Source organism: Vanellus vanellus (assembly GCF_965231255.1).
Source record: "Vanellus vanellus genome assembly, chromosome: 8".
NCBI classification, from domain to species: domain Eukaryota; kingdom Metazoa; phylum Chordata; class Aves; order Charadriiformes; family Charadriidae; genus Vanellus; species Vanellus vanellus.
In genome coordinates, this window is record NC_138913.1 from 11,635,162 (window position 1) to 11,658,487 (window position 23,326).

A 23,326-nucleotide genomic window follows, 5' to 3' on the forward strand; every position below is an offset into this window, starting at 1 on the left:
TTTGGAGATCTTGCTGATTCAGAAGTGCAGTAGAGGACCTGGAGACGACTTAGGGTGCCTCTGTCTGCTAAGTGAATTGTCAGGAACCATCTCCTTTGGAATTTAGGAGGCAAAGGAAAGATGATGTATAACTCTCAAAGATATATGGGACTTCCCAGTTTGAGTGATATTAGTATGTATTGTGCTTCAGAATTTGGTCCGAAATACCATCTTTTAGCTGAACATAAGCCTTAGCTACAGTAGTTTACATACCTTATACTGTGGCTGTAAAACAGCTTTCTTTATCTCTTGATTATTTGGTGCCTTGTGAATCTCTCTATGAAGTCTTACTTTGTACAGTTTGTGGGTTTTTTTACTAGCTGTTATATTACATTAGGTTTTTCAACACTTTGATCAAGAACTCAGCTAATGTTATGGTGTATCTTCAAGTAACTATAGGAGATTAAGGGAATCCATACAATTGTACAAGTTGCCTATTTTAAAATTTTATCATAATTTCTCTGAGCAGGTTTGCTGAATTTTCCAGTCTGCAGTTTCCAGCTCAAAAATTTTCAGCAACATCAAGGTTATTGATTGGATTCAGTGTGTGTTATGATCATGAAATATAAAGGTTTAATGCTGTCCATGGGCGGCGTAAGAACTCCTGTGAATTCCCTTAAACTTCAAGCAGCTATCAGGTTACAGGTATGGAAGCTCATTTCAGTTAGTTTTCTAATGAGTTTGACTTTTTTTTTTTTTTGGTGTAGGCTAATAAAAGAAAATGTGTTAAATATAATCTTGCATCATTCAGTCTTGAAAAACATGTGGATGAGCATTTGTCTTTTTTTTTGCTTTAGCGGATTTTAATAATTTCAGATTCAAGCATGAAATATTAGGGAGTTTCAGGGGGCTGCAGAGAAGGAGCGACATTGCAGCATTTGCTTGCTTTACGTTTCTGAGCAGCCACCACTTGACTTCTCTGCGCAGTATCATGCAGCTTTTCTGCTTTAGTTGGCTGTGCATGCAGATGCTTTCCAGAAAGCGTGGAAGTGGAGAAGCCGTCAGAGGGTAAGGAGCATGCCTGTGTGCCTTTTTTATCCATTTGTGGAGTTGGAAACGAAGAAGGTTAAGGAGCATAATTTTCAGCAGCATGGTTCCATAAATCTTGCATTTCAAGAGTTAAATAGACAAAAAACTGAGAGAAGCAATTTGTAAGTAAATACTGTTTATCAGTGAATTCTGATGGTTCCAGGATAACTCTTATCTTTGCCAAAAATTGCAGTGTTATTGAGTTATGACATTGAGCAGTCATTTATCTATCAAATTTTTCAGGTTTTGATGCTATTTGAGACTTTAAAATGAGTTACCTGATGAAATTTTCCAAGTAACTTGACTTGCTGCTTGTGCACATCAGAACTTCACTTCTTCATATCTCCCCCCCCCCCCCCCCCCCCCCCCCCCCCTTTCCTTTTCCTTCAGCCAGTCCTGTCTGGTTAAAAGGAAGCAAGGGCTATTCTGTTTATTGTTTGTGCACAGAATAATTTGCCAAGTTTGGAAGTTTTGCAACAGTGAGAGACGAAAGCTGTTGATGCACATATGCCATCAATTAGGGTATGATTTATACACTTCAAAATTACTGGAATTAAGATGAGTTGAGCCTTGAAATTACCTATTAATAATGGTGATTATAATGAAACTTTAAAAAGAAAAAGAGCCCAGTGTGAAATAGTCAAATTTTAGTGAGCTTCTATACTGACAAATTTAATATCACAAAATACTGTCCTTGTCCCTCAAGTCAACTTATTTATTTTATTAAACCTTTTTATTTATAAATCTGAGTGGTCAGGCTTGGTATGTCATTGATTATTAATTATGCTTTGTAACCCTGTTGTTTTCTAGCTTAATGTTTTGTGGAACCCACAGGTGGCTGTGCCCTAGAGCAATCAGAAACTGAAAGCATTGTTATAAAAAATAAATACAGTAGGACACTTCTGTCTGGCGATTGCTTGGTGCCCACCATACTGAACGAGCAGCAGCTTTGCTTTGAGGTCCCTAAGTGGTTGCTCCTTGAAGCAGTCACTGGCAGTTTGTAAAGACTGAGCCTGTGTATTGTGGCACAGCGTGGTGTCTGCCCAGCCTGTGTCGTGGTGTTGAAGTCTATTTTCTGTGACATTTCTTGCCCTTGCAGCCCCTCTGATCAGTGTTGTGGTAAGTGTTGCTGTCTCACTTCAGTCATGGGGGAGCTCAGTCACTGACATAATACTACACCTTTTCTGCATAGGTCTGGTATTGTACTCCATTTCGATTAAATGATTCACTCATAAATGTGTGTTCTCGTTACCAAGATTAGTTAATTTGACATAAAACCTCACACACATGGGGTACTCCATTACTAGCGAGGTCCCCTCTCTTTGCTGCATACTTTGCATTGCAGTGTTGCAGTGTATCCCGTGTGAGTGGTCTTGCTGCTGTCTCAGCGACCCTGTCCTGCTGCCTGCTCTCCTAGACCATTCTGCAGGGTAAATCTGGGTCCTGCTGGGTAATGCCGGGCGAAACAAGAGGCTTAGTCTGAGCCTGGCTTTTTGGGCACTATGTGTTTTCCTCCTTCCAGGCGAGAGCTGTGGGCACGCTGAAGTATGGTGAGGTAAAGTTATTTCAGAAAAGCTGAGGCTGAAGTTTACAAGGAAGTGAAAAGCAAGGCAGCTGTTTTAGATGAATTCAGTATTCCTCATTTTAATGTTTTGAGTATATGTGAGCAGTAGCTCGTCACATAAATCTTGCTCGCTCTCCTCTGACACAAATACTATTACAAGAGCTCACCAGTCAAGATGACAGATGTTAAGTTTGGTTGTTTTGAGCAGATGAGGAAATCTGCTGTTGTAATGAAGGTTTTAGGCCATAGGAGTGGGAAGCAAATGCAACGACTGCAGAGGACGTGGAAAGAACAGCATCTTTGGAAAGGTGTGAAGCAAACAAATGATAAATGTGGCATGCTGGGGCTGGAAAGGGTTCCTAGTATTCCTCTGCCCAAAGTGTGTGGCATCTGCTGTCCCCAAAATATCAGGGCTCTTTTTCTGCTGTCTCTACAGGTTCAGTGTGTGTTAGAAAATACTGAGTGGTTCCATGCTGTGCATCTATTGCTTGGCATGGTAGTGAGTGTGTGGTGACTGGTCTGACGTCAGGCTAAACAGAGCAGACAATTGCTAAGCAGGGTTGTTTGTGGTTTTTGGTTTGTGGGTTTTTTTGGTTTGTTTGTTTTTGAGTGGAGACACTAATTTGCATTTCTCAATTTAGCTGTTCCTTCTTCCCCTGCATCCCCCAGTCTTTCATGAGCTTTATAACAGGGGCTGTTAATTGGTTGCTGGCATCAGAATTTCTCTGTGGGAAGAGAATTACGCAGACACAGTATGTCCACGCAAGCACCGAGAGAGGGAGACTATTGCATAGAGCACAGAATTAGAGTGAACGCGAGACTGGGAAATGTGAGCAAAGAAAGTTCCTGTTCTATGTGTCTATTCAGTTCAGGAAAAGAGAACTTTGCTCACATGCATTATAAATAAACAAGACAGGTTTTTGACTCCTACTGTCACCTGTGTTGTTGGGACCTAAAGATTGATGAGCTCTTTAGGTTGCATAGACAAAGCACTGGAATGGGGCTTGGGAACTTTGAATTCTGTTTCTAGATCTGCTCATAGCTTGTCTGTGACTCTCAGGAACTTCATTTATCTTTTGGGGCCTAATCAACCCTGACATTCACTTTTCTGAAGAGCTTTCGGGTTGACTAATGAAAGCCAACAAGTAGATGGCAGAAGCAGGTTTTCTGAGCTGTCGTCTCTACCAGTGAGCTCTTGCAATAGCATTTGTCACATAAGAATGAGCAAGGTTTGCACGGAGAGGTGCTGCTTACATATAATGAAGATACTGGAACAAGGAAAACTGATTTTCCCCAAAAGCAAACTGCTTGCAAAAAGCTTATCTGTAAACAACTGTGTATATCTACTTGATATCACCATTACTTTATTTGCATTTTCATCCTAAATTCACAATTTGTGCACATTAACTGAGTTCATTTAAATACTATCACTTCTGCATTACAATGAATTGTAACATCCATCACTTTAACTCTTCACAATAGTAATAAGATACCTTTTAATCCCAAAGCAAAACCAGGAGGTATATGTAATCTTGGAGGCATTTACCAAGGTTTTCTCAACACAGGATTGTAATGAAATTATTCATTTTCAGACATATTTCTAAGGGTGTAGCAGGCTGAGACAGCGTGCATCGCTGACGTGCAGTGAGAGCAGTATTAATAAAAGCTAGAGCCCTAGCTGCTAGGGAGGAAAGTGACTGTTCCAAGCATTTTGTTGTAAATATTTTGGTTTTCCATTGATTTTTTTTTTTTTTTTTTTTTTTTTTTTTTGTAATGCAGTGCTATGAAGGGAATGATCTGATCAGCCTTGGAAGAACTCGCAGTGCTACTTATGTGAAAGCAATGCAGACGTTACACGAGTGCTGCGGCATCATGTATTCTAATGGTGTAGGAGCTACAAAAGTCTAGTGCCCCTTCAGCGTTGCTGTTTTGTGAAGTGCTGTATAATCTCGGCAGCGCCCTGCAGGCAGCTGCAGAAGAATTGGAGAAAGACAAGAATTTCATAGGCTAAACCATAGTACATCAAGTCCGTTATCCTCTTCTCACTGAAGTGTCAGGAAGAAGTATTTAATGTTGTGCAGTCCTATTTCTGGCATTTCCTAATGTTTGAGTATTTGTAGCTTCAGCATTCTTTTTGACAGTTTTCCCGAGCAGTATCTAGTAGCCTAGATGCTGCACTTGGAATGTCAGAAGTCATGGACAGAACAGAAAATTTGAGATAAGACTTGCTGAAAGTAGGTATTAGAGTCCTGTTTCATCCTGAAAGGGAAACAGTAACCCTGAGTTCTACAGTGCTGGCTGAGAAATGTTCAGCTATTTGTGTGTTTGAGACTGGAAAGAAGGAAACGATGCTCATCCCATTTGCATTCTTATTCAGGAAGCAATCCAGGCGGAAATACTGAAGAGTTTCTGATTGCCCAGGATTGGAAAAGTTACAATCCATTTTCAACAGTGTGGCAGTGCCTCACAGCTAAACTGCAACTGACACAGGGTCTACGTTGTCAGAGGATGTTCAGAGAAGCTGGTAATTGTGTGTGTTCCTTTTGATAGAGGGAGCTCATCTGCACGTAATTGAAAAGAAAAGCCCAGTATGGTGTGTGGGCTTTTTTTTTTTTTTTTAATATGTTTTGTGCTTAATGTTATTTTTCTCTCGCCTTTCTTTTGTTCTGTTACCAGATGTAACATACGGCAAGCAATAGCTTCCGAAACTCTGAAAAAGGTGCAGAGTAGAAACCTAGTAATTGAAAAGCCTGGAGGAAAATGTGAAATAGCTGAATATTGTTTTTCCCTCTGATATGAAAATAAAATTTTAAACATTGAAATTTTTTTTTGAAACAACTTCAAAATCTTAATGATTTTTTTTTTTTCTCCTTTTATGACAACTTGTGTTGCAACATACCTTCGCTGGATCACCTTTGTGCAGATATGTTTTACCATACACAGACAGACTCTGCCAGCAGAATATACACAATTTAAAACTATAAAGGAATTATCTATTGGCTAATATAGTAGCTAGCTGTGGTTAACATGCTATTGGGCTAAGCATTAATGCTTGCCACTGCTCTTGAGACACTTTATGAGTCTCTGCCCACCAGATAGCCATCAAATGGGGGAACGTCAGCCCCTGACATGCCTTGGATCTAGCTGATTCTCAGTGGTGCTGAGTTGCTGTCTTCCAGTTCTCTGCTTTTTAGGTTTTACTCTTTTCTTGTCAGTTCTTTTTCTTATCAGTCCTTGGTCTGCTAGCTATTACAATCTCAACAATTACATTTATATCTGGTTTTACCTCCTTTGCGGTGCTTTAGTTTATGTTCTTTCTTGCACCTAATTTTCTCAGCAAATTTGAAGCTTGAAGCTCACTGTTAAGATGAATGTATCAAATGAAGTTTTGCAATCGTGGATCCTGTAATATGGAATACTTTCATCAATAACTTGTGTGCTAGATGGAAGAGAGTGCTCATACATTTTACAGCTGACACGAAAACAAGCACTATGAAATGAAAAACTCATCTGCAGTTCAGTAAGGCCTAGGGATAATGTAATTGTATACTGTGGATTATTTCTAATTATATGGTGAAGAAAGTCTAAGCAGAATCTGTGCAGATAAGGATCTGGGGTTTATAGCAGATCACAAACTTAAGGATGAGTCAATATATCAGACTTACAGGAAAATGCAAGCAATTGTACCTAGATGGGTTAAGTGGTGTTATATTTTCCAGTCAAGTTGCTATCAGTAATGTTTTCATTTAGTGACTAGTTCACTCCCTGTTGGAAAAGGATGTAGAACTTTAAAAATCTGAAGTTTGACTTCTCCTTGGTTTCTCTGAATGCATAGTGAATAAAGGGATGGTGATATCTATCCATTATAAAAACCAGAAGGATTTCCAGGTTAAACTTGGAGAAAACACTCTTAAAGAGACTGAAAACTTCAGAGTACTGATAAAAGTGTCTTGTGACTTCTAGGGATTTATTTGGATGAGTAACATGTGCTGAAGGATGTGTTTCAAAGCAGGTGCCTTTGTTTCCTCTAACTATTAAAGGGAGAATCAGCCCCTTTCTTTCACAGGGGAAAGAAATTGTTACCTGCAGACTTTAGTAGCAGGAATATAGAGAGCGTGGGAAAACCTGCAAAATGTTTAAACTCAGAGAATCTGGACTTGGCTGTTGAGGCAGTTATTGTTTTGCACATGTAAATCTGATGTCTGTGGGGACAGTTTACCAGCTCAGCTTTGTGTATGTGTGACCACCTTCAGCTGTTATTTTAACAAGAGCATCTGCTGGCTTCTGCAGGTATAGGACTCTACAGATGCTTAATTAAAATTAGGTTTTGCCATAAAGACCATGGTAATTTAAAAAATACAGAGAATATGTAGTGAAAAGAGCTCTGGGAGTGGAAGAAAACGTGATATTGAAACAACTGGATATGGTAAGATAAGTAGAAGTTGCAGGCCAGTATTGGGTGTGCAGTTTGCACGTGGAATATTTCAGTATCTGAGGAAGGTCTGCCTGTCTTCCATCATGATATTACATTTGTTTCCAGACCCATACAGCTCTAAATGTGGAATTCTTCTTTCCTGTGCTTGCAATTAGTTCTTAAGACATTTGCTCAGCCTATGTAGCTCAACCTCACAAATTTATCTCCTGAATTATCTGAAGGAATACTGTTTGCTCTTTAACTGCAGCCATGATTCTTACTGTCATAGCATGTTGTGAGAGAAAAACTTGTTGAATAAACTCCAGTTAATAAACTTTCTTAGTAGGCAGGAAGGGTAAAAGAAGGTCAAAAGGGAAGACAGTGAGATACCTGTTAGTTCTGGATAGGATGAGAATTCTTTCAGAAATGAACACTTCAGAGTGTAATAAGTTAGCTTTAGATGGTACATACACAGCTGTTGCTTTCCTAGTCAGACCTCTGTTGTAAAGCAGAAGCGATCTGCTCTGTCAGTGAAGCTCTCATGTGCCTGGTCATGTCTCTCCTGACTGTACAGCTCCTGAAATTGCCGTGGGTGCATAGATCCTTTCCCCAGGAGCTGACTTCATGTTCTATCCTTGGAAACCTCAGGCAGGTGAGATTTAATGCAGCCTATGACATTCTCCATACAATGAGGAGCATGTGAAATTATTACCTTTAGCTGAAATGATTGACTGCTATAATTGGCTGAAAAGTTTTATGCTGAGTACTGTAGACCCAAGAATCAATTCTTAAGAGACTGTAAAAGCAGGAAGAAATAATAGCATTTGTCCCTTCCTGATGGCATCTCATGAAAACTTTACCTGTTAGGAAGGGATAAACCACATTATAGTATGCTGAGTTGCTACCCTTTACTCCTATATAGTTATACCCATGGTGCTTACCTATGAGTAGGTCCTATGGAGATGCGGACTAACCAAATGGTTCCTGTGGCATTGCTGAATGCATGAGGCAGTGTACTGTGTGATGTTGCATATGAATTTACTCTGAGGTGGCACCACAGTATCAGTCACCTCGTTGCATGGGGAGATTGAAGCAAAAACCACACACAACTCTTGAAAGAATTCTCACTTACTGTCCCCAATTATTCAGTAAAAGATAATACTTATAGTTGCTGAATCTGCAATAGCAAAATGTGGCAAGTGGCAAATGAAAAAGCAGCCTTCTTTTCCTACTCGTAGGGAGAGCAATCCACTGGAATTTAAGTAGAGGTATAGGTCAGACCTGACGTCCTTGATGCAGAAATTCGTTCTTTCAGAATTGTTGAGTTTTTTTGGGGGTGTGTAGGAGTATATGTGTTTTTTGGTTTTGTTTTTAAAGTAAGTTGTGCTTTAAAATATTTTGGAAAACCTGGAAAGAATAATTTCCATTATATTGGCTGCTTGCTTGTTGTTTGATTGAACTAAAGACTGACTATGAAATTGTGTCATGAAGTAGTAATTCTGTTTACAAGTTTCTCTTTCTGCTTGGGTTTTTAGGAAGAAGCTGGCAGTGATAAACATGTCCATGAATCCTTTAGATAAAAAAAAAAAAATCAACTGTCATACCTGGGCAGAAATGCAGGATGAGGAAAATAATGCCATCCATATGAAAATGTGGGCATAGGAGATGTCCAGCTGTTGTGCAACTAAAAATTCCATGGACTAAACTACAGGGCCTGTCTTAGCTGTGTCCTGTGCTGTCTTAACTGTGTTTGTAGAAATGGAAACCTGATCAGATCTGAGAAGGTATTAGAAAGTTGTGAGTGATTTCAGACAAGGTGTTTCTTTTTAAATTTTTCCAAATGTGGCAAGAAACATTGTCAAATACAGTCATTGTGTATGTCTGGATACATAGAACACATCTGAACACTTTTATGAAGCTGCCTATTGTATATTGCTTTGCATTATAAATTTTGTATCAAGATTGCTTGTGATGCCCAACCAGCAGCAATTCAAGATGAAAGGAAAAAAACAGCATGTTCCTTAGTTGCAGTGCTGCTTGCAAACCAGGGAGGGATTATCAATCTTGTTTACTAATCAAAGAGAACAAGGAATATTCAAGGAAAAGCAGCTATGCCAAGGCAGTATACGACCTTCTGCTTAATGCAGTAAATAAAACCTGAGGATTTTAATTTGTCTCTTTGCGTGGATGACTTTGCCAGGGAGAGAGGTTAAGAGACAGACTAGGATGAAGTCCTCCTTTCTTGCAGGACTTTCTTACTCTTTCTGAGCACTGGAAGAAACCTCTGGAGTCCAACCCTAGTCAATGCCTGCAAGAGGAAAAACTTTTTTTTTCTCCAGAGAAGTCTTACTCTTTTCAACAGGGATTGAGATAGTTACCTTGAATACTACTGAAGAACTTGGGTGAGCGAACAAAATGTGCAACCATCTTTCAAAATTGCCTGATGCCCTTTCTGCCAGCTAATAAATAACACCAATGGATTATGTGAGTGTAGTTGCAAGGATTGGTTGAGTTTTGTTTAGACAGTAAATCTTGAGAGAGAATGACAGCCCACGGGGACACCTCTGCTCTGATGAGGAGCAACAGCCTCAGAGTAAGTGCAGGGCAAGACAGCAAGGGGTGTCTTGGAGGGCAGCAATTAAGACCAATAATTGATCTTAGAGGCCCTTTCTGCAGGGCTCCATATATTTTTGGGTGAGCAGTCAGCACGCATGGAGCTCTTCAACTTCTGCAGCCTTTTGCAGGTATTTAGATTAATCCTGCCTGATGGAGTTAGAAAAACCAATCCATAATATCTTTTGCAGAGCACTGTGCAGCCCCATCCCTATAAGGTCTATGCTATTCTTCATGAGGCAGCTTGGTACCAACATCTTGAACAGCCTATTCCACTAGCTTCAGTCAAGAAGTCTTCTAAGAACTGCTCCTGTTTGTAGCTTCTTGTGTTGAGGAGGTCTTTGAATGCGCTCCTTCCGATGCTATGAATTAAATATGAAGCAAATAATTAGAGACTGTGGCATTAATTCTGGCTAAGCAGGAGTCCTGCTATCGAGAGAAGGCAGAAACTCTAATGTGTAAAGCCTCATAGTGGACAAGAACTCAGTCCTGTCAGGGAGTTTGAAAGCCCTGGGTGCTGAAGGAGGCATCCAGCTCTAGACCTGATATGAAAAATAGCCAGTGGAGCTGTCAGACTGTGCTTCCAAACAAGCAACGCAGCTCTTTTATCTAGGATTATGGTGATCCGCAAAGAGCATTGGCCTGTGCTCCCTGTCCTCCTGTATTTTGTGGGAGGAGAGAGTCTACTGCTTTTAGCAGAAGTCTGGCAGAACAAAAGCAAAGGCCATTGTGTTTGAGTTCAGTATGATTACCTTTCCGGGACTCCTGCTACACATGGAGTTATGGACACAAGGTAAACTGCTGCCCATCAGGTTGTTGAACCCACACCTGTGTAGTTCTGAAGACCTCTATCTCTGGCAATGCTATCCTTCCTCTCCCACCACCAGGATTTTTTCACCTGTAAAATGAGAATAAGTAAGAGCACTTTTCTCCTGGAATTGTTACAGACCCCCTGAGATAGTACACTGCAACCTCCCCTTGAGATTTCCAGTGTTGTCCTAGAACATCTGAAACTTGCTGCTTATATGTGCCAGTCTCTGAGCAGCCACTGTTGGGAAATGCTGCTCTAAACATATTCAGGTGAGGAGTGTGTTGTGCTGCTTGGCAGCAAGCTGCTGCAAGTGGTGTTAAAAGGCAGCTCCTGTGATCTCACAATGTCCAGGCTAAAAGTCTCTTTCTTGACCTGTCTCCTTTAGGTTGTGGCCTCTTGTAATTAGGTGATGTAGAAAAATCTACCCTGAGTTCAGAAGAGAGGCACCAGCTGAGGCAATAAAATGCCAGGGGCTTCTGGGGTTAAACCAGAGGAAGATTCTTTGACCTATTGGCATTTGCTACGACGTGGGAATAAGCTGCTGTGGGGAAATCAGCTTCCTATGCAATGTGGCACCTTTGTTTGCCATTATAGGCAGGTTAAGAGTTTGCCATGTGAAATGTCTGTGCTAGTTAGGGGAAACCAGAGGAAACTTAGTAATTAATTTGTCTCTCTTAATTATTACAGCTTGACAACAAACTTTGTAAAATCCTGTAATTTCCTTAGCTCCCTTATTGCACTGGAGTTTAGTCTTAGACCAGTCATGGTAGAAGGCTGGAGGAAAAAAGATGACAGTGCTTGGGGTGCACTGATCCATGGTCCAGGCATGCTGGCTCTGAAGTAGCCCTTCTCAATTCACTTCCCTGAGTATCCTCTGCGCTGTAGGGAGCTGAGAGAGGCACTTGGCTGGCTTCTTCCAGGTGCACTGTGCTTGCAGACCAGCCGTGGATGACCTTGGGTGTATAGACCTGAGGAGCTCAGAAAAGCACAGATCAGGGGTGCAGCCAGGCCTTTGGTGGGTGGAAGAAGATTCTGATTCCACCAGATCTTCAGAATCTTTCCCGAGAAAGTTCAGTGGTGTCTCCTGAGATGTGAAGAACTTGGTGTTTCTTTGTGTATGAGATCTGTTATGCTTTTTCTCAATAGTACTAGCTACGTTTGGTTCTTCATTGTGCCATTTGCAGTTCATCTGTATTGTTTACTGTGAAAACTCAAATTACAAAGCTTCCTTGCTCTTGGTTCCTAAACCTGCATTTGCAACCACTCTTATACAAGGCTACTGACTGCTTCCTTTTGCCTCTGCCTCGAGAATGCTACCTGGTGAGTGCTCCTGTCATTGTCTGTGTACATAGTACCTGAATGACAGCTGCAGCTTCATATCTGAGCTCTTGGCTTGCATGTCGTCAGTGTGTTGAGTAACATGTGCCATCAAAATAATTGCTCAAAGGGATGTTACTGAATGAGGTGCCTGCCTTCTAGCCTCTACTGGATCTTGAGGTGATGGTAGCTATTAGCATATTGCAGCATAGTAAAGTATTAAATACACTCAAGAACAGGAACACTCATTTTCTGGGACCAGGAAGTGTGGTAGGAAAGGAGGGAGGAGAAAAATTCAGAAAGCTTAAATGTGACAGAGAAGAGTTAAGAAGAACAATATAGAGTCATTTCAACAGACAGATTCATAGCAGTTTTCTCAGTGATAGAGTAGTTTGGGGGTGTGAAATGATGATAGGTGTAATTCTCATTTCCCTGGTTTTGTTTCTTCTGGGTGCGCAGTTCCTGAAATTGCAATGGAAAAGCCGTGGATTTCCTCCTGGACCAACCCCATTTCCCATCATTGGAAGCATCTGGCGGATAAATTTTAGAGCTGATCATGGGAGCCTGAAAAAGGTATGCATTTGCAAATGTGAACTAAAGAGCTATTGAGGCAAAACCTGTAAGAACTAGTGATGGCTGTTGATAGGCTAATGTGGTAGCATTAATCCAGACGGAAGGTAAATCGTGGAAGTTAATTTAAGTGCCTAAACAAGTTAAGTAAAAACTGCAGACAGTCTAGTTCATGTGAAAGCTAATATGTGTGCAAGCTAAACCAAACTAAGGACAGTAATTTTGCCTTAAAGACTTCTGTTTTTAAGGTAGGCTTTTTGCCTTGAAAGAAAAAAGCTTTTCTCAGATTTCCCACCACAGGCACGTACAGAAAATCTTCTAAAACAGGGTGTCTTGAATTCAGAAAATGCGAAAAGCACACTAGTACATCTTCTGCTGTCATGGGATGGAAACAAAGTTGTATCCCATATGCAGCCAAAATCTTAGCTCTGTTGCTTTTCTGACATCCAGTCTGGGAATTGCTCCTTGTAGACGAGCTAGGAATGTAAATGATGGTGAAAGGAAGGAACTGATAGGAAGAATTAGGTTCATGCTAAGCATGTTAATATGGGTTCTTTCAGTGCTCAACATCCTCCACTGAGCCAAAATGTCATGAAAGACTCCAATGTGTTGATGTATTTTTCAAGTTGCAACCTTCCTGTAGGCACTAAGTGCACGTCAGGGGGTGCCTGCCTGCAGCTGGAGAACGTTGGCTTCAGGAAAAGAACTTAAAAGACCTTGTTGTTAAACTATTCTGATGGGTACTTGTTTGTTACTGGGGAAGGACAGAGCTGTACTGTTTCTTTGCCCAGAGTCAGCGGCTTTGTCCTTGCTGAATACCCACAGGGTTCTCTGAGAGCAGACCCCATCACTAGCCAAGCAGAGGTGGGTTCTATGCTCAGGTGCCTCAGTCGATAGTATTTCTGTATAAGAGGGGAAGTGGCTGTGTCATTGAAACTTGAAATTTGTGGTACTAGGAGAGTTACACCTGGAATATGTAATTTCAAGAAGTTCTAGTTGTTGGCTGAGGAAATGGAATATAGAGTTGAAAATTGTAATCAAGAATGGGCAGGTAAAGTTTCATGTGAAACAGTCTGTCAGGGGCATTTTCCTAATCGTTAATATTGCAAAGGCAACCTAAGCCAGGTTTTAAAAAGGGGAAGAGCATCTATTCTTGTATCATTCACATTGCTGTGAATAGAGTTCCCAGAGAGAGCCCAGGACATTACTGTGGTCAGCACTCTCACTGCAAAACAAAATCACCATCCCTTTTCACTTCCTGAACCCCTGAGTAATGTCATGCTGGAAGAGAGCAGCCCATCATGTGTGCATTTTGGTTGATGTTTCTCCCATGGGTATTTTTTTGGCATGGATCTAACCTACAGCTGGCAAAAATCTATGGCAACATCTGTACCCTGTGGCTGGGTCACAAACCTATGGTGGTGCTGCATGGGTTCCAAGCTGTGAAAGGCAGTCTGACAACCAACTCTGAGGATGTTTCTGGGCGATTACAGACATATGTCTTCAAAAGAATGGCAAATGGAAAGGGTAAGATGTTCATATCTGTGGAAGGACTCCATCCTTGACTTTGTTTCCTCTCATGTTTTCCTTACTGACAAATCATTAGTTCCAAATTCACTCGTTCTGACTGCTCAAGGTGAATGATATAATTGTGCAGCATACTCTTAAGTTCTTAGTCTCCAAAGTCCCACTGTCACACATGTATTTCAGAATCTTGTCAGAGCAGCAATATTTTTACCTAGCTAGGTCTCGCTTGTCCATTCGTAGTGTGGTCTATGTGTATGTCCTGATTTGAAATAATCTGGAGCTTGCAGCCTCCTCTGCAAGCTGAGGTTAAAGTAATTCTTTATGCTCCCAGTTGTTTGTTTACAGCAAAGGCTGCCTTAAGGAAAGCATGTACAGAGCTGTTGAACAAGGTCTAGCCTTTTGGGAAGTCTGAAGGCACAGGAAGGCCACTGGGGCTTTAAATGTATTAGCCAGACTGCGGGTGCAACATATCCTTCTTCAGAGCTTCTTATTGTACTATCATTTACATCAGACACTGCTGAATTACAGTGGATGGAGAATAAAGAAGGTTCTGTGTTTAAAACAGAAATGGCTGAACTTGTTTCCACCAGCCTTTTATCCAGAGGATATAGAGCAGATGCCTTTATCCTCAGTCAGTCTTTTGCATGTGGACTACAGTCTGGAAAGCTTTAATTTATAATACCAGCTAATGTAAGTGGAGAAAAATATCATTAAGGCATTATAAGATTATTAAGTCTGGGGCTATTTTCAGTCCATTTTGGAAAGGTCTTTATTGCCACCTCTTATTTGGGTGATGTCGAGTAAAGTAGCTGGGCTGTGATAAGCTGTCTTAGCACTAGCACTTTATAGCAGGGATGGCTTTAACAAACAGCTGCAGCACAGCTGCAAGTTGGCAACGCAAATACCTGCCTGTTGGGCTGTCTCCTTTTTTGCTAGCCAGACTCCCAGGAACAACAGAAGGAATAGAGGAGAGTTATTCCAAGCTGTGGTCAAGCAGCTGTCTTGGGGAGCAAGCTGGCTTTCCCAGGAGAAGTTTGGGCTAGACTGTGGGAGGGAAGAGGTTTCCCACCATGTGGATTAAACAGTTTGGGCTGTCTGCTAGAACACAGACTCGCAGCACAGGGGCCTGGGATTCCTTCCTGTCCCACAGTGAGATCTCTGGTCCTATGAAGCTGTTTATACATTGGATAAAACCTGTTCTTCCTACTCTGATTCTTGCCAGGTGGTTCTTGCCCTGGCTTCATTGTCTTTCCAGAAGGAACCTGGACCAGGACGACAGCTTGATACCTGGTGTAAACAGCCTGGTAAAAGCAGGGCCCCTAAAATTCAGAGACTGTGTAGCACAGACAACACGTGCTGAGAACCAGTTATCAGTTCTAGCCATTAAAGAGTTTTTCTTTTTGAAGCACTACCAATAGGGAGATGCGATGACCTCTAGAAGGTTTGTGTAATGTTAAGAAGCACTAGCATAGGAAATGCCCAGACCTCCCCAGTGAGCTCTGCAGAAATCTGTTGGCTATGAATGGCTTGGTGAGAGACACCATCGTATTTCCAGGTGGTAGAAACTTGTACTTACTGTTCATTGAGGAAAGCTGTCTTTGCTGCAGTCCTGCAGAGTTGACATATGGCAACATCTGCAATAAGACAATATCTATATGGGGATGTTTGCCAACATAGCTTGCAAGTAAGTATTAATTGTATTAGAAGATTATACAAGATAACGAACGAGATCTTTTAAGAGATTGCATGATCTGGGCATAGTCTTTCTATGTGAATAAAGGTTTAGATTCATTTCTGCTCAAAGCATGGGCGAATAGAAGGCAACACCAACCGACACTTGTAGCAGGCTGCTGGGTGGAGTTTTGAGTAATGACCACTGTTCTTGGCTGCTTCAGAAAGAATAGGACAAGTTTTGGAAGGCAGGTGTGTGAGTCCTGAGGTCTGAATGATCTTTTTGCAGGCCTGGGTATATATTAACCAAGGTGGTTTCTCTGTCTCTAACAAAATATAACTAAAAAAAAAAAAAGCCACTGCCCTGATGCTGCGCTCTTTTTTTTTTTTTTTTTTTTTTATGAGTAGCAACATGATGAGAAGATGACTCTTGGTATGTATGTCATTTACTATTATATGAATAATAACGACATAAAATTGATTCTTGATGGCTGAAGGTATCCTGGTCTCAAATGGTCTCATCTGGAAACATCAGAGACATTTTGGAATTGGAACTCTCCGAAAACTTGGAATGGGGAATAAAGGAATGGAGCGTGGGATACAAACCGAAGCCCGTTATCTGGTCGAATTCTTCAGGGACAAAGATGGTATGCTGTTGACAAAGTGTTTGGGAACTGCATTTGGGCTTTTGACATAGTACATAGTCTGCATGACTAAGGGTAAAGACTAACTGGTTTTGCTCCAGAAAAGAATGGGTTTGGAGCACAGCTTAGATTTAGAGTGCAATCAAAACCGTTTGTACAGTCAGATCTCAGCAATGTGTATTTTTGTGTCAATGCCAAGACCAAGACCGGAGGGGGGGGAGGAGAAAGAAAAGAAAAATAAAAAAGAAGGCGAGAAGGCAAACAAAAAACAAGGCTGGGAGTTAAAGACTTAAGGCCTTCCTGTCCTCATTTTTGAATAAGGTTTATCTCTTGTTATGTTTGCCAGTGAATTGATGAATTTGGGGTGTTTCAGTGTAATAGTCTAAATAGCATAGAGGACCTCTATTATAAAATGTCGTTGTGATCTTGCTTCCAAAATAGCAAAGGAGATAAAGTACTTTGAGATGAATGCTTGTCTCTGTCTGCAGGAAGAGCAGTTGACCCTTCCTTTCCCGTTGTTCTTGCTGTCTCAAATGTGATCTGTGCTGTGGTTTTTGGACATCGTTTCTCCCCAGAGGATGAAACCTTCCATCAGCTGATTGAGGCATTCAGTTGTCTAGTGGCTTTTGGGAACAGCTACTTTTACTATGTGAGAAAATGGCTTATTTAATATACAAATTATTTGATTATTGAGCATGTTATTTATTGCACTATTATGCAATATAACTATTATATATATTGTTATAGTTATTGCATTATTTAATACACAAAATGTTGAAAAAATCTGACTATGAATATGAACTGGACCTGCAATGCTTTGGGTTTCACATCGTTCAAATATTATATTAATAATATTAATAATTTTTATTAGAATTTCTCAGCAAAGGTGATGTGCTTGGGATGCTGAACTTTTCTGTAATGGCAACACCAGTATTGTTAAGGTGAAAAGGTGATACTCTTTGTATCAGAATAAAAGAGAAAGATTTAACATGTATTAATATTAATAAATGTTGCTATATATTACCTTAGCTCACAGAAAAAACAAATCAGTCTGTGAAACTGGGTACTTTTATTGGTGAATTAACAAGGCAAATTCAAGTAGAGTTATGCAGTAAAGATAGGAAAGAATCCAGGGTGGAAACTGTCCTGTCTTTAATTTGTGCTTTTAATGTATGTTTGTGTATTCAACATGTATCAGATATTTCTCTTTGATGCTACAGTATTTTTTCCTAGAGAAATTAATTCAGCAATTTAGCACCAAAAATGTCCTTGCTGTATCTCTATAATAGCCTTGCTTATGGCATGTAACTTACCGCATCTGTGTTGAATGCTTGCTCCACAGATGTGTGAAATTTTCCCATGGGCTGCAGAGCGCTTTCTGGGACCTGTGCGGAAAGCATCATTTTCCTGTGATTTTGTTCGTTCTTTCGTGAGGCAGGAAATCAAAAGCCACAGGGAAAGAGGCACAATAGGTGAACCAGAAGACTTCATTGACTTTTACCTGGATCAGATAGAAAAAGTGAGTAATTTATGCTGTATGTGACGAATGCTATCATAACAGATTCCCTGCACCTTTCCTACAGTTGTCTGTACATAGCATCGTTATTACAGAGCTCTACAGATACAGTTTAAAAACTCTGCTGTCAAATTCAAATATGAACTTTGAAAAGTTAAAGAACTTGGTTTAGAAGTATAAATTAATTACATTGGTTTGTTGTTATACTGTGGAATCCTTAGGCCATGCTGGGCAGTGGGCAGTACGGAGGACTTTGAAAAGGTGAAGATATTTGGATAGCTGTCTAATTCTGATTGTCTGTGTCTTTATTAATATTTGCATTTGTTATCTTTGTGCTTTGTACTGAGCTTCTGTGTGCTTGGTAGCACTGTATGATTATCACAACAATCTTAAAATGATGGCAATCTCTGCTCTGAAAAAAAGCATAAATCTCTTTAAATGATAGCATATTATATGCCATAGCTGAAATCAGCAAATGTACAGACAGTGGCAAGGTGGGATAAAACTACTTTGAAATGTTTTTTTCTGATATGGAATTTAGCAGCAAGGCAACAAGTCACTCTAGAAGGCAGCACAACAGGACCTACAGGACCTTAGACATCTGACTCTTTCAACAGTGCCTCTAATTTACCAGTAGCAATATACTTATTTGAGGAAAATATTTGCATAAATCTTTGTTTTACTCAAGCACCTATATTTTTGCTGTCTTCTAGAAACATTGTTTGTTTAGGTGTAGTGATCGCTGTCTGTCTCGGTGTACCTGTGTAACAGTTAGCACTCCCTTTTACCTTTATCATTGACACCTGTAGACTAAAAATATCCCCAATTCTACATTTGATGAAGACAACATGGTGCAGTCTGTTTTTGACCTTTTCCTGGGAGGCTCAGAGACCACTGCCACCACTCTGCGTTGGGCTCTGCTCTATATGGTGGCTTATCCTGACATCCAAGGTGAGTTGTAGACATGAACATCAATAAGTTGCAAGTAGAACAATTGTCTGATTTTGGTTTGGTTTGTGTTTTTTTCTTTTTGCTAAGATCACTTTTTTTAAAGATCAAGCTTTCAATTTCTTTAAGATCACATTTTTGAGCTTTGCTTTTAAGAAGCCAGTGAAGTAGAAAAATTTCAAACAGAGATTTTAAAATAATTTCAGGGCTATGCATCTTCTGATACTGTATTTTATCTTGTTTGTTTTTGTCAGACTGTTTCAGTACTTGTAAGTATATAATGGAAGATACAGTCTGGCTCAAAACACTCGAGGTGAAATATGAGCTTGGATTAGGGAAAAGTGATGCTTTTCTGGTATCTAGAATGTTTAATAAGAATGTATTATTTGCACTCATTAACTGAGACACTAATTGTATTTCTGTATAAATATATTTATTTTAACATATAGGAATGTTAAACAGAGAAGGAAGACACTAACGGGAAGACAAAAAGATGACTGGAAAATTCTGGATGAGGGCATAGTTGCACACTAGTTTCAGAATTTTTGAATTATATGATACAGGGCTTTCAGAGGCGATGAATTGCTAAGCCAAAGACATGTTCTCGACTCTTGGGTTTGGAGCTAGAAATCCTTCTTTTCATGCTTTTGGTGATAGAATGCTGGAAGAACGGTGCCCCATGCACACATATACCTTTCAAATTCTAATGAAATAAAAAGCAAACAAAACCTTTTTGTTTTCTAGCCTAATTTTTAAGCATGAAATTTGACCCTGAACCTTCTGAAACTGTATAAGCTGTGTTACTTACTGAAGCCTAGATAACAGTCAAAAGAGATTAACAGTTGGTGGTGGTTTTGGCAGTGTTATCCTGTTCCAGTTCTCAGCATTACATACGTGCATCAGCTTGATACAATGGCTCCCTTGCAACATGCTCGTTAGTGTGCTATGAGTCTGTATTTAGCTCAAGTAAAAATAATAGCTTGAGTTACTGAATTGATTTCATAATAAGTTCTTGTTTTATTTACAGTTCTCTCCCCTTCCTTTAACTATGAAGCCAAATAAATCTATTGGGCTTGTGGAAAGATGATCTGAACATAGAACCTATAAGCTGGGAAATACCAGCGTGTAGTAAAATCATAACTAGATAGTTGTATAAATGTATTTACGTTTTAGGATGTGGTAAGTGTAAATTATTTACATGATCTTTTTTTCTATCACTACTATAATCCAAAAAGGAAATGAAAACTCTGTTTCATGCAAAACAGCATTCTTGTATCTATAATGGACTTTTTTTTTTTTTTGATAGAAAAAGTCCAGAAAGAGCTAGATGCTGTTCTGGGTCCCTCCCATCTAATCTGCTATGAGGATCGGAAGAAACTGCCTTATACAAATGCTGTCATTCATGAGATCATACGCTTTGGTAGCATTATTTTAATCCCATTACCTAGAGAAACAGTGAAGGATACAACTGTTCTGGGGTATCGGCTTCCAAAGGTACAGATATCCTTTCTATTTCAATGTGATTGTTGGCCATGAATTAAGTTCCTTGCAGTCACATTTACCATTAACCGCTTTTCCCTCCAGTTCAGGACAGGTAGGTGTTGGTGACAGCACTTTTTCCCTCCCATGGCCTCTGGCCTGTGCCTTTGTCTCATAGACAGTGAGTGAAAGTGCTTCCCAGAAGCACAGTTTCACACCAGTTAAACTGTGTTCTGTAAGAGTGCTCCTGAGTCTAACTTTCCAAGAGCCTGTGGCTTTGAAATACTTTATAAGCATTTGAGCTCTTATACTTTCAAAAGACCTTGGAGGAGGCTTGTCGGAAATATACAGTGGTGCCAGTAGGGAAGGTGTATCAGACTGTTTGTGCTAGGATATTTCCTGCCATGTGGACAAATGGGAGGTGGAATGTTTTCTTCACTGGTGATGTCTGAGACAATACCAAGCGTCTAGTCAACTTCATCCACTTGGGGCTTTTTTTTTTTATTATTACCTCTCTGGCGTCATATTTGAAATATAATGAAGATGTTTCCCACAGCTTCTGAGCTGCCACCTAACCTCAAATAAAAAGCTTCTGCCAGCGCTGTCAACTTGTCCAGCCTGTCCCAACTGAACCTCAATGCCAAACCTCCCCAAAGGCACACATGGAGGCGTCTTCCCGCACACCCCTGCTCCATGGTGTTTGTCATGCACACCTTTCCCACCTCCACCTTGAGAAAGATAATTTGAAATATACTGTTTCATTTCCAGGATGCTTTGCTCTTCATTTGTCAAAACCTGTCAAAACTTGTCAGAAGTGTGAAAACCATTTTACTAGATTTAGGATAAGGTGCTAAAGAACCACATACCACTTACGCTGTTGCATATGCTGACAGACTGGAAAAAAGAGAGATAGCAAGAAAAAGGAATACAGCAGGGAAATTCCTGAATCTGAAATACTGAAGTTTCTTTTATTTTCTTTTTTTTTTTTTTTTTAAGAAAAAAATCCTTACAACAGTTTGAGATTAAATTTTTTTTCCTAATTAAATAATCTTTCATTTCTGCTGCGTCTTCATGTGACCAGCAGTGTGCTGAATTATAGCTGGAATCTGTTTGTGTCCTTTTCTTCTTGATGCGTGAGAGAACTGAGCCAACAGCATCTTCCTTTCAGGGCACTTTGATTATGCCAAACATAGATTCGGCTCTTTTTGACCCTGGATATTGGGAGACTCCTCACCAGTTCAACCCTGGTCATTTCTTGGACAACGATGGAAATTTTGTGACTCGAGAGGCCTTCTTAGCCTTCTCAGCAGGTAGGTACACTGATAACTGAACCCGTTTGTGTGGGTTAGGTTGCGGATGTGAAGCTGTATTATTTTCACTGAAGAGAAGGCCAAAGGGAGCATAATCCCAAACCATAGGAGCACATGGTTTGCACAGCCCAGAAAAATGCTTGATTACAAAAACAAGTTGTTTGGTAATTGTATAAACCCTTGATCTTAGATTTTAGTAAAAATGCAGAGAAGGCAAAAAGAGTACGGCCCTAGAGTTTCCAATAATTTGGGGACTGGAGTCCTTACACTATTGTCTTCCATCATTCTCTGCATATGCCAGGTTATGCTATTATAGTGGCTGTTCTGTGGCAGGCTGCTCTGCTGGATCTGATTTATTTTGTATAGATAATTCAACATGTGTTGGTGCACAAATTTGAAGTTGGATCAAATATATTCCAGATATAGCTATGTCTTTCCTGGGGAGCTTCTGGAGTCGCTCTTTTACCCACTGTGTGAGTTTATAGAAGCTTAAACAAACAAAAGCTCTTGGGAATCATGCCAGGATGGAATAGTCCAGTTGTCAGAGCCCTCAGCTGAGTTGTGGAAGTGTTAAGCTCAAGTTCCTAGTCTAAACTGCGGAGAAGAGAAATTTGAACATTGGTTTTTGACATCCAAGTTGAATGGCCTAACCACTACACTTTAGGGTCTGTCACTGTCTTTCTCTGACTGGAAATTATATCCTGAACACAGTTAATTGACAAATTGGGAAAATTTTTTTCTTTAACAACTTGTTTTTACTGAAAACGTTATGTAGGAAAATGTCTAGTCAGATGTAGAATGTACTCTGTATTCTGATTTTTCACTGCTATTAGTGAAGAAAAATCAGCCTGTACTAAGTGGAAGCTGTGAGGCTTTCTTGTCATTCTCATTTGCTTTCTTGTCATTCTCATTTGGAACCAATAGGCTGAAACTCAGTTTGTAGAATCAGGCAGTCCTGTAGATTAGGAAGTAAAGTTACTGAGAAGCATCTCTGGTATCTTTTTCTGTAATCTGGGCAGATCCTGCAAAGACGGATTGCAGACATCTCAATTGTTCAGTCACTTCAACCTGAGAGGAGAATGTCAAATTCAGCAAAGCCTTTTGTTCCTTGATGAGGTTGAGCGATGTTCTTCTGAAAAGCTTGGGAAGCAGCTGCTGGCTACAAACTGCTGTGGGGACTGATTGCTCTTTCCCTTCTCCCTCTGCAGGCCACCGTGTTTGTCTGGGAGAAGTGCTGGCAAAGATGGAGCTTTTCATCATCTTCTGCAGCCTGCTGCAGACATTCAAGTTCACTCTACCAGAAGGAGTTAAGGAAGTCAACACAGACATTGTCTTTGGGAGCACAATGAAACCCCATCCATATAAGCTCTGTGCAGTTCTTCGCTAGATTGCAGGGTATTACAGATTTGAGAAAGAGGGTTTGCCACAGGTTTGCTAGCGTGCTGATCTTTTGTGCAGCTTTTATGTTTTTCATTTCTAGCTCAAATTTAGTGTGAACCTGTCCTTGTTGTGTTATATGTCTAAGAAGCTAGCCCTGAAAAATACTCTGGTTTTCCTGTGTCTGGAAAATTTCTTTGCGTTTTTTTTTCTGATGTATTACAAATTAAATAAATGTAGAAAATTATTATGGTGTCTGGTCTTACAAGAAACTCAACAGGAATTTTACTGCAGTGAGAAGGAACGCTAAAGCCAGGTGCTGGAGGGGCCTTGCCCTTATTCCCACGCATTTTCAAATCTAGAGTGGGGTATAGAAATGCTTTTCCTGGAGGTGATGGCTCTGTGCATTGCCAGAGTCCCTAGGTATGGTTGCACAGGGAACAGTTATGGAGGGGTTCCTCAACCAGGTGTGACCCAACTGGTTTGTCTATTTAGCC

General features: G+C 40.3%; 1 protein-coding gene across 1 annotated transcript; it reads left to right on the plus strand.

Annotated features, from left to right (window-relative positions):
* Positions 1-12,192: 12,192 nt before the first annotated feature.
* LOC309674834 (cytochrome P450 2J6-like) lies at positions 12,193-23,024 on the plus strand (the record flags this gene model as incomplete). The annotated part of the gene is made up of 9 exons (XM_082487001.1): positions 12,193-12,360; positions 13,722-13,884; positions 16,053-16,202; positions 16,688-16,848; positions 17,542-17,718; positions 18,525-18,666; positions 19,970-20,157; positions 21,311-21,452; positions 22,661-23,024. The coding sequence occupies 9 exons, from the start codon at positions 12,193-12,195 to the stop codon at positions 22,837-22,839; spliced, it is 1,470 nt and encodes a 489-aa protein (XP_082343127.1). The 3' UTR covers positions 22,840-23,024.
* Between the last annotated feature and the right edge of the window lie 302 nt (positions 23,025-23,326).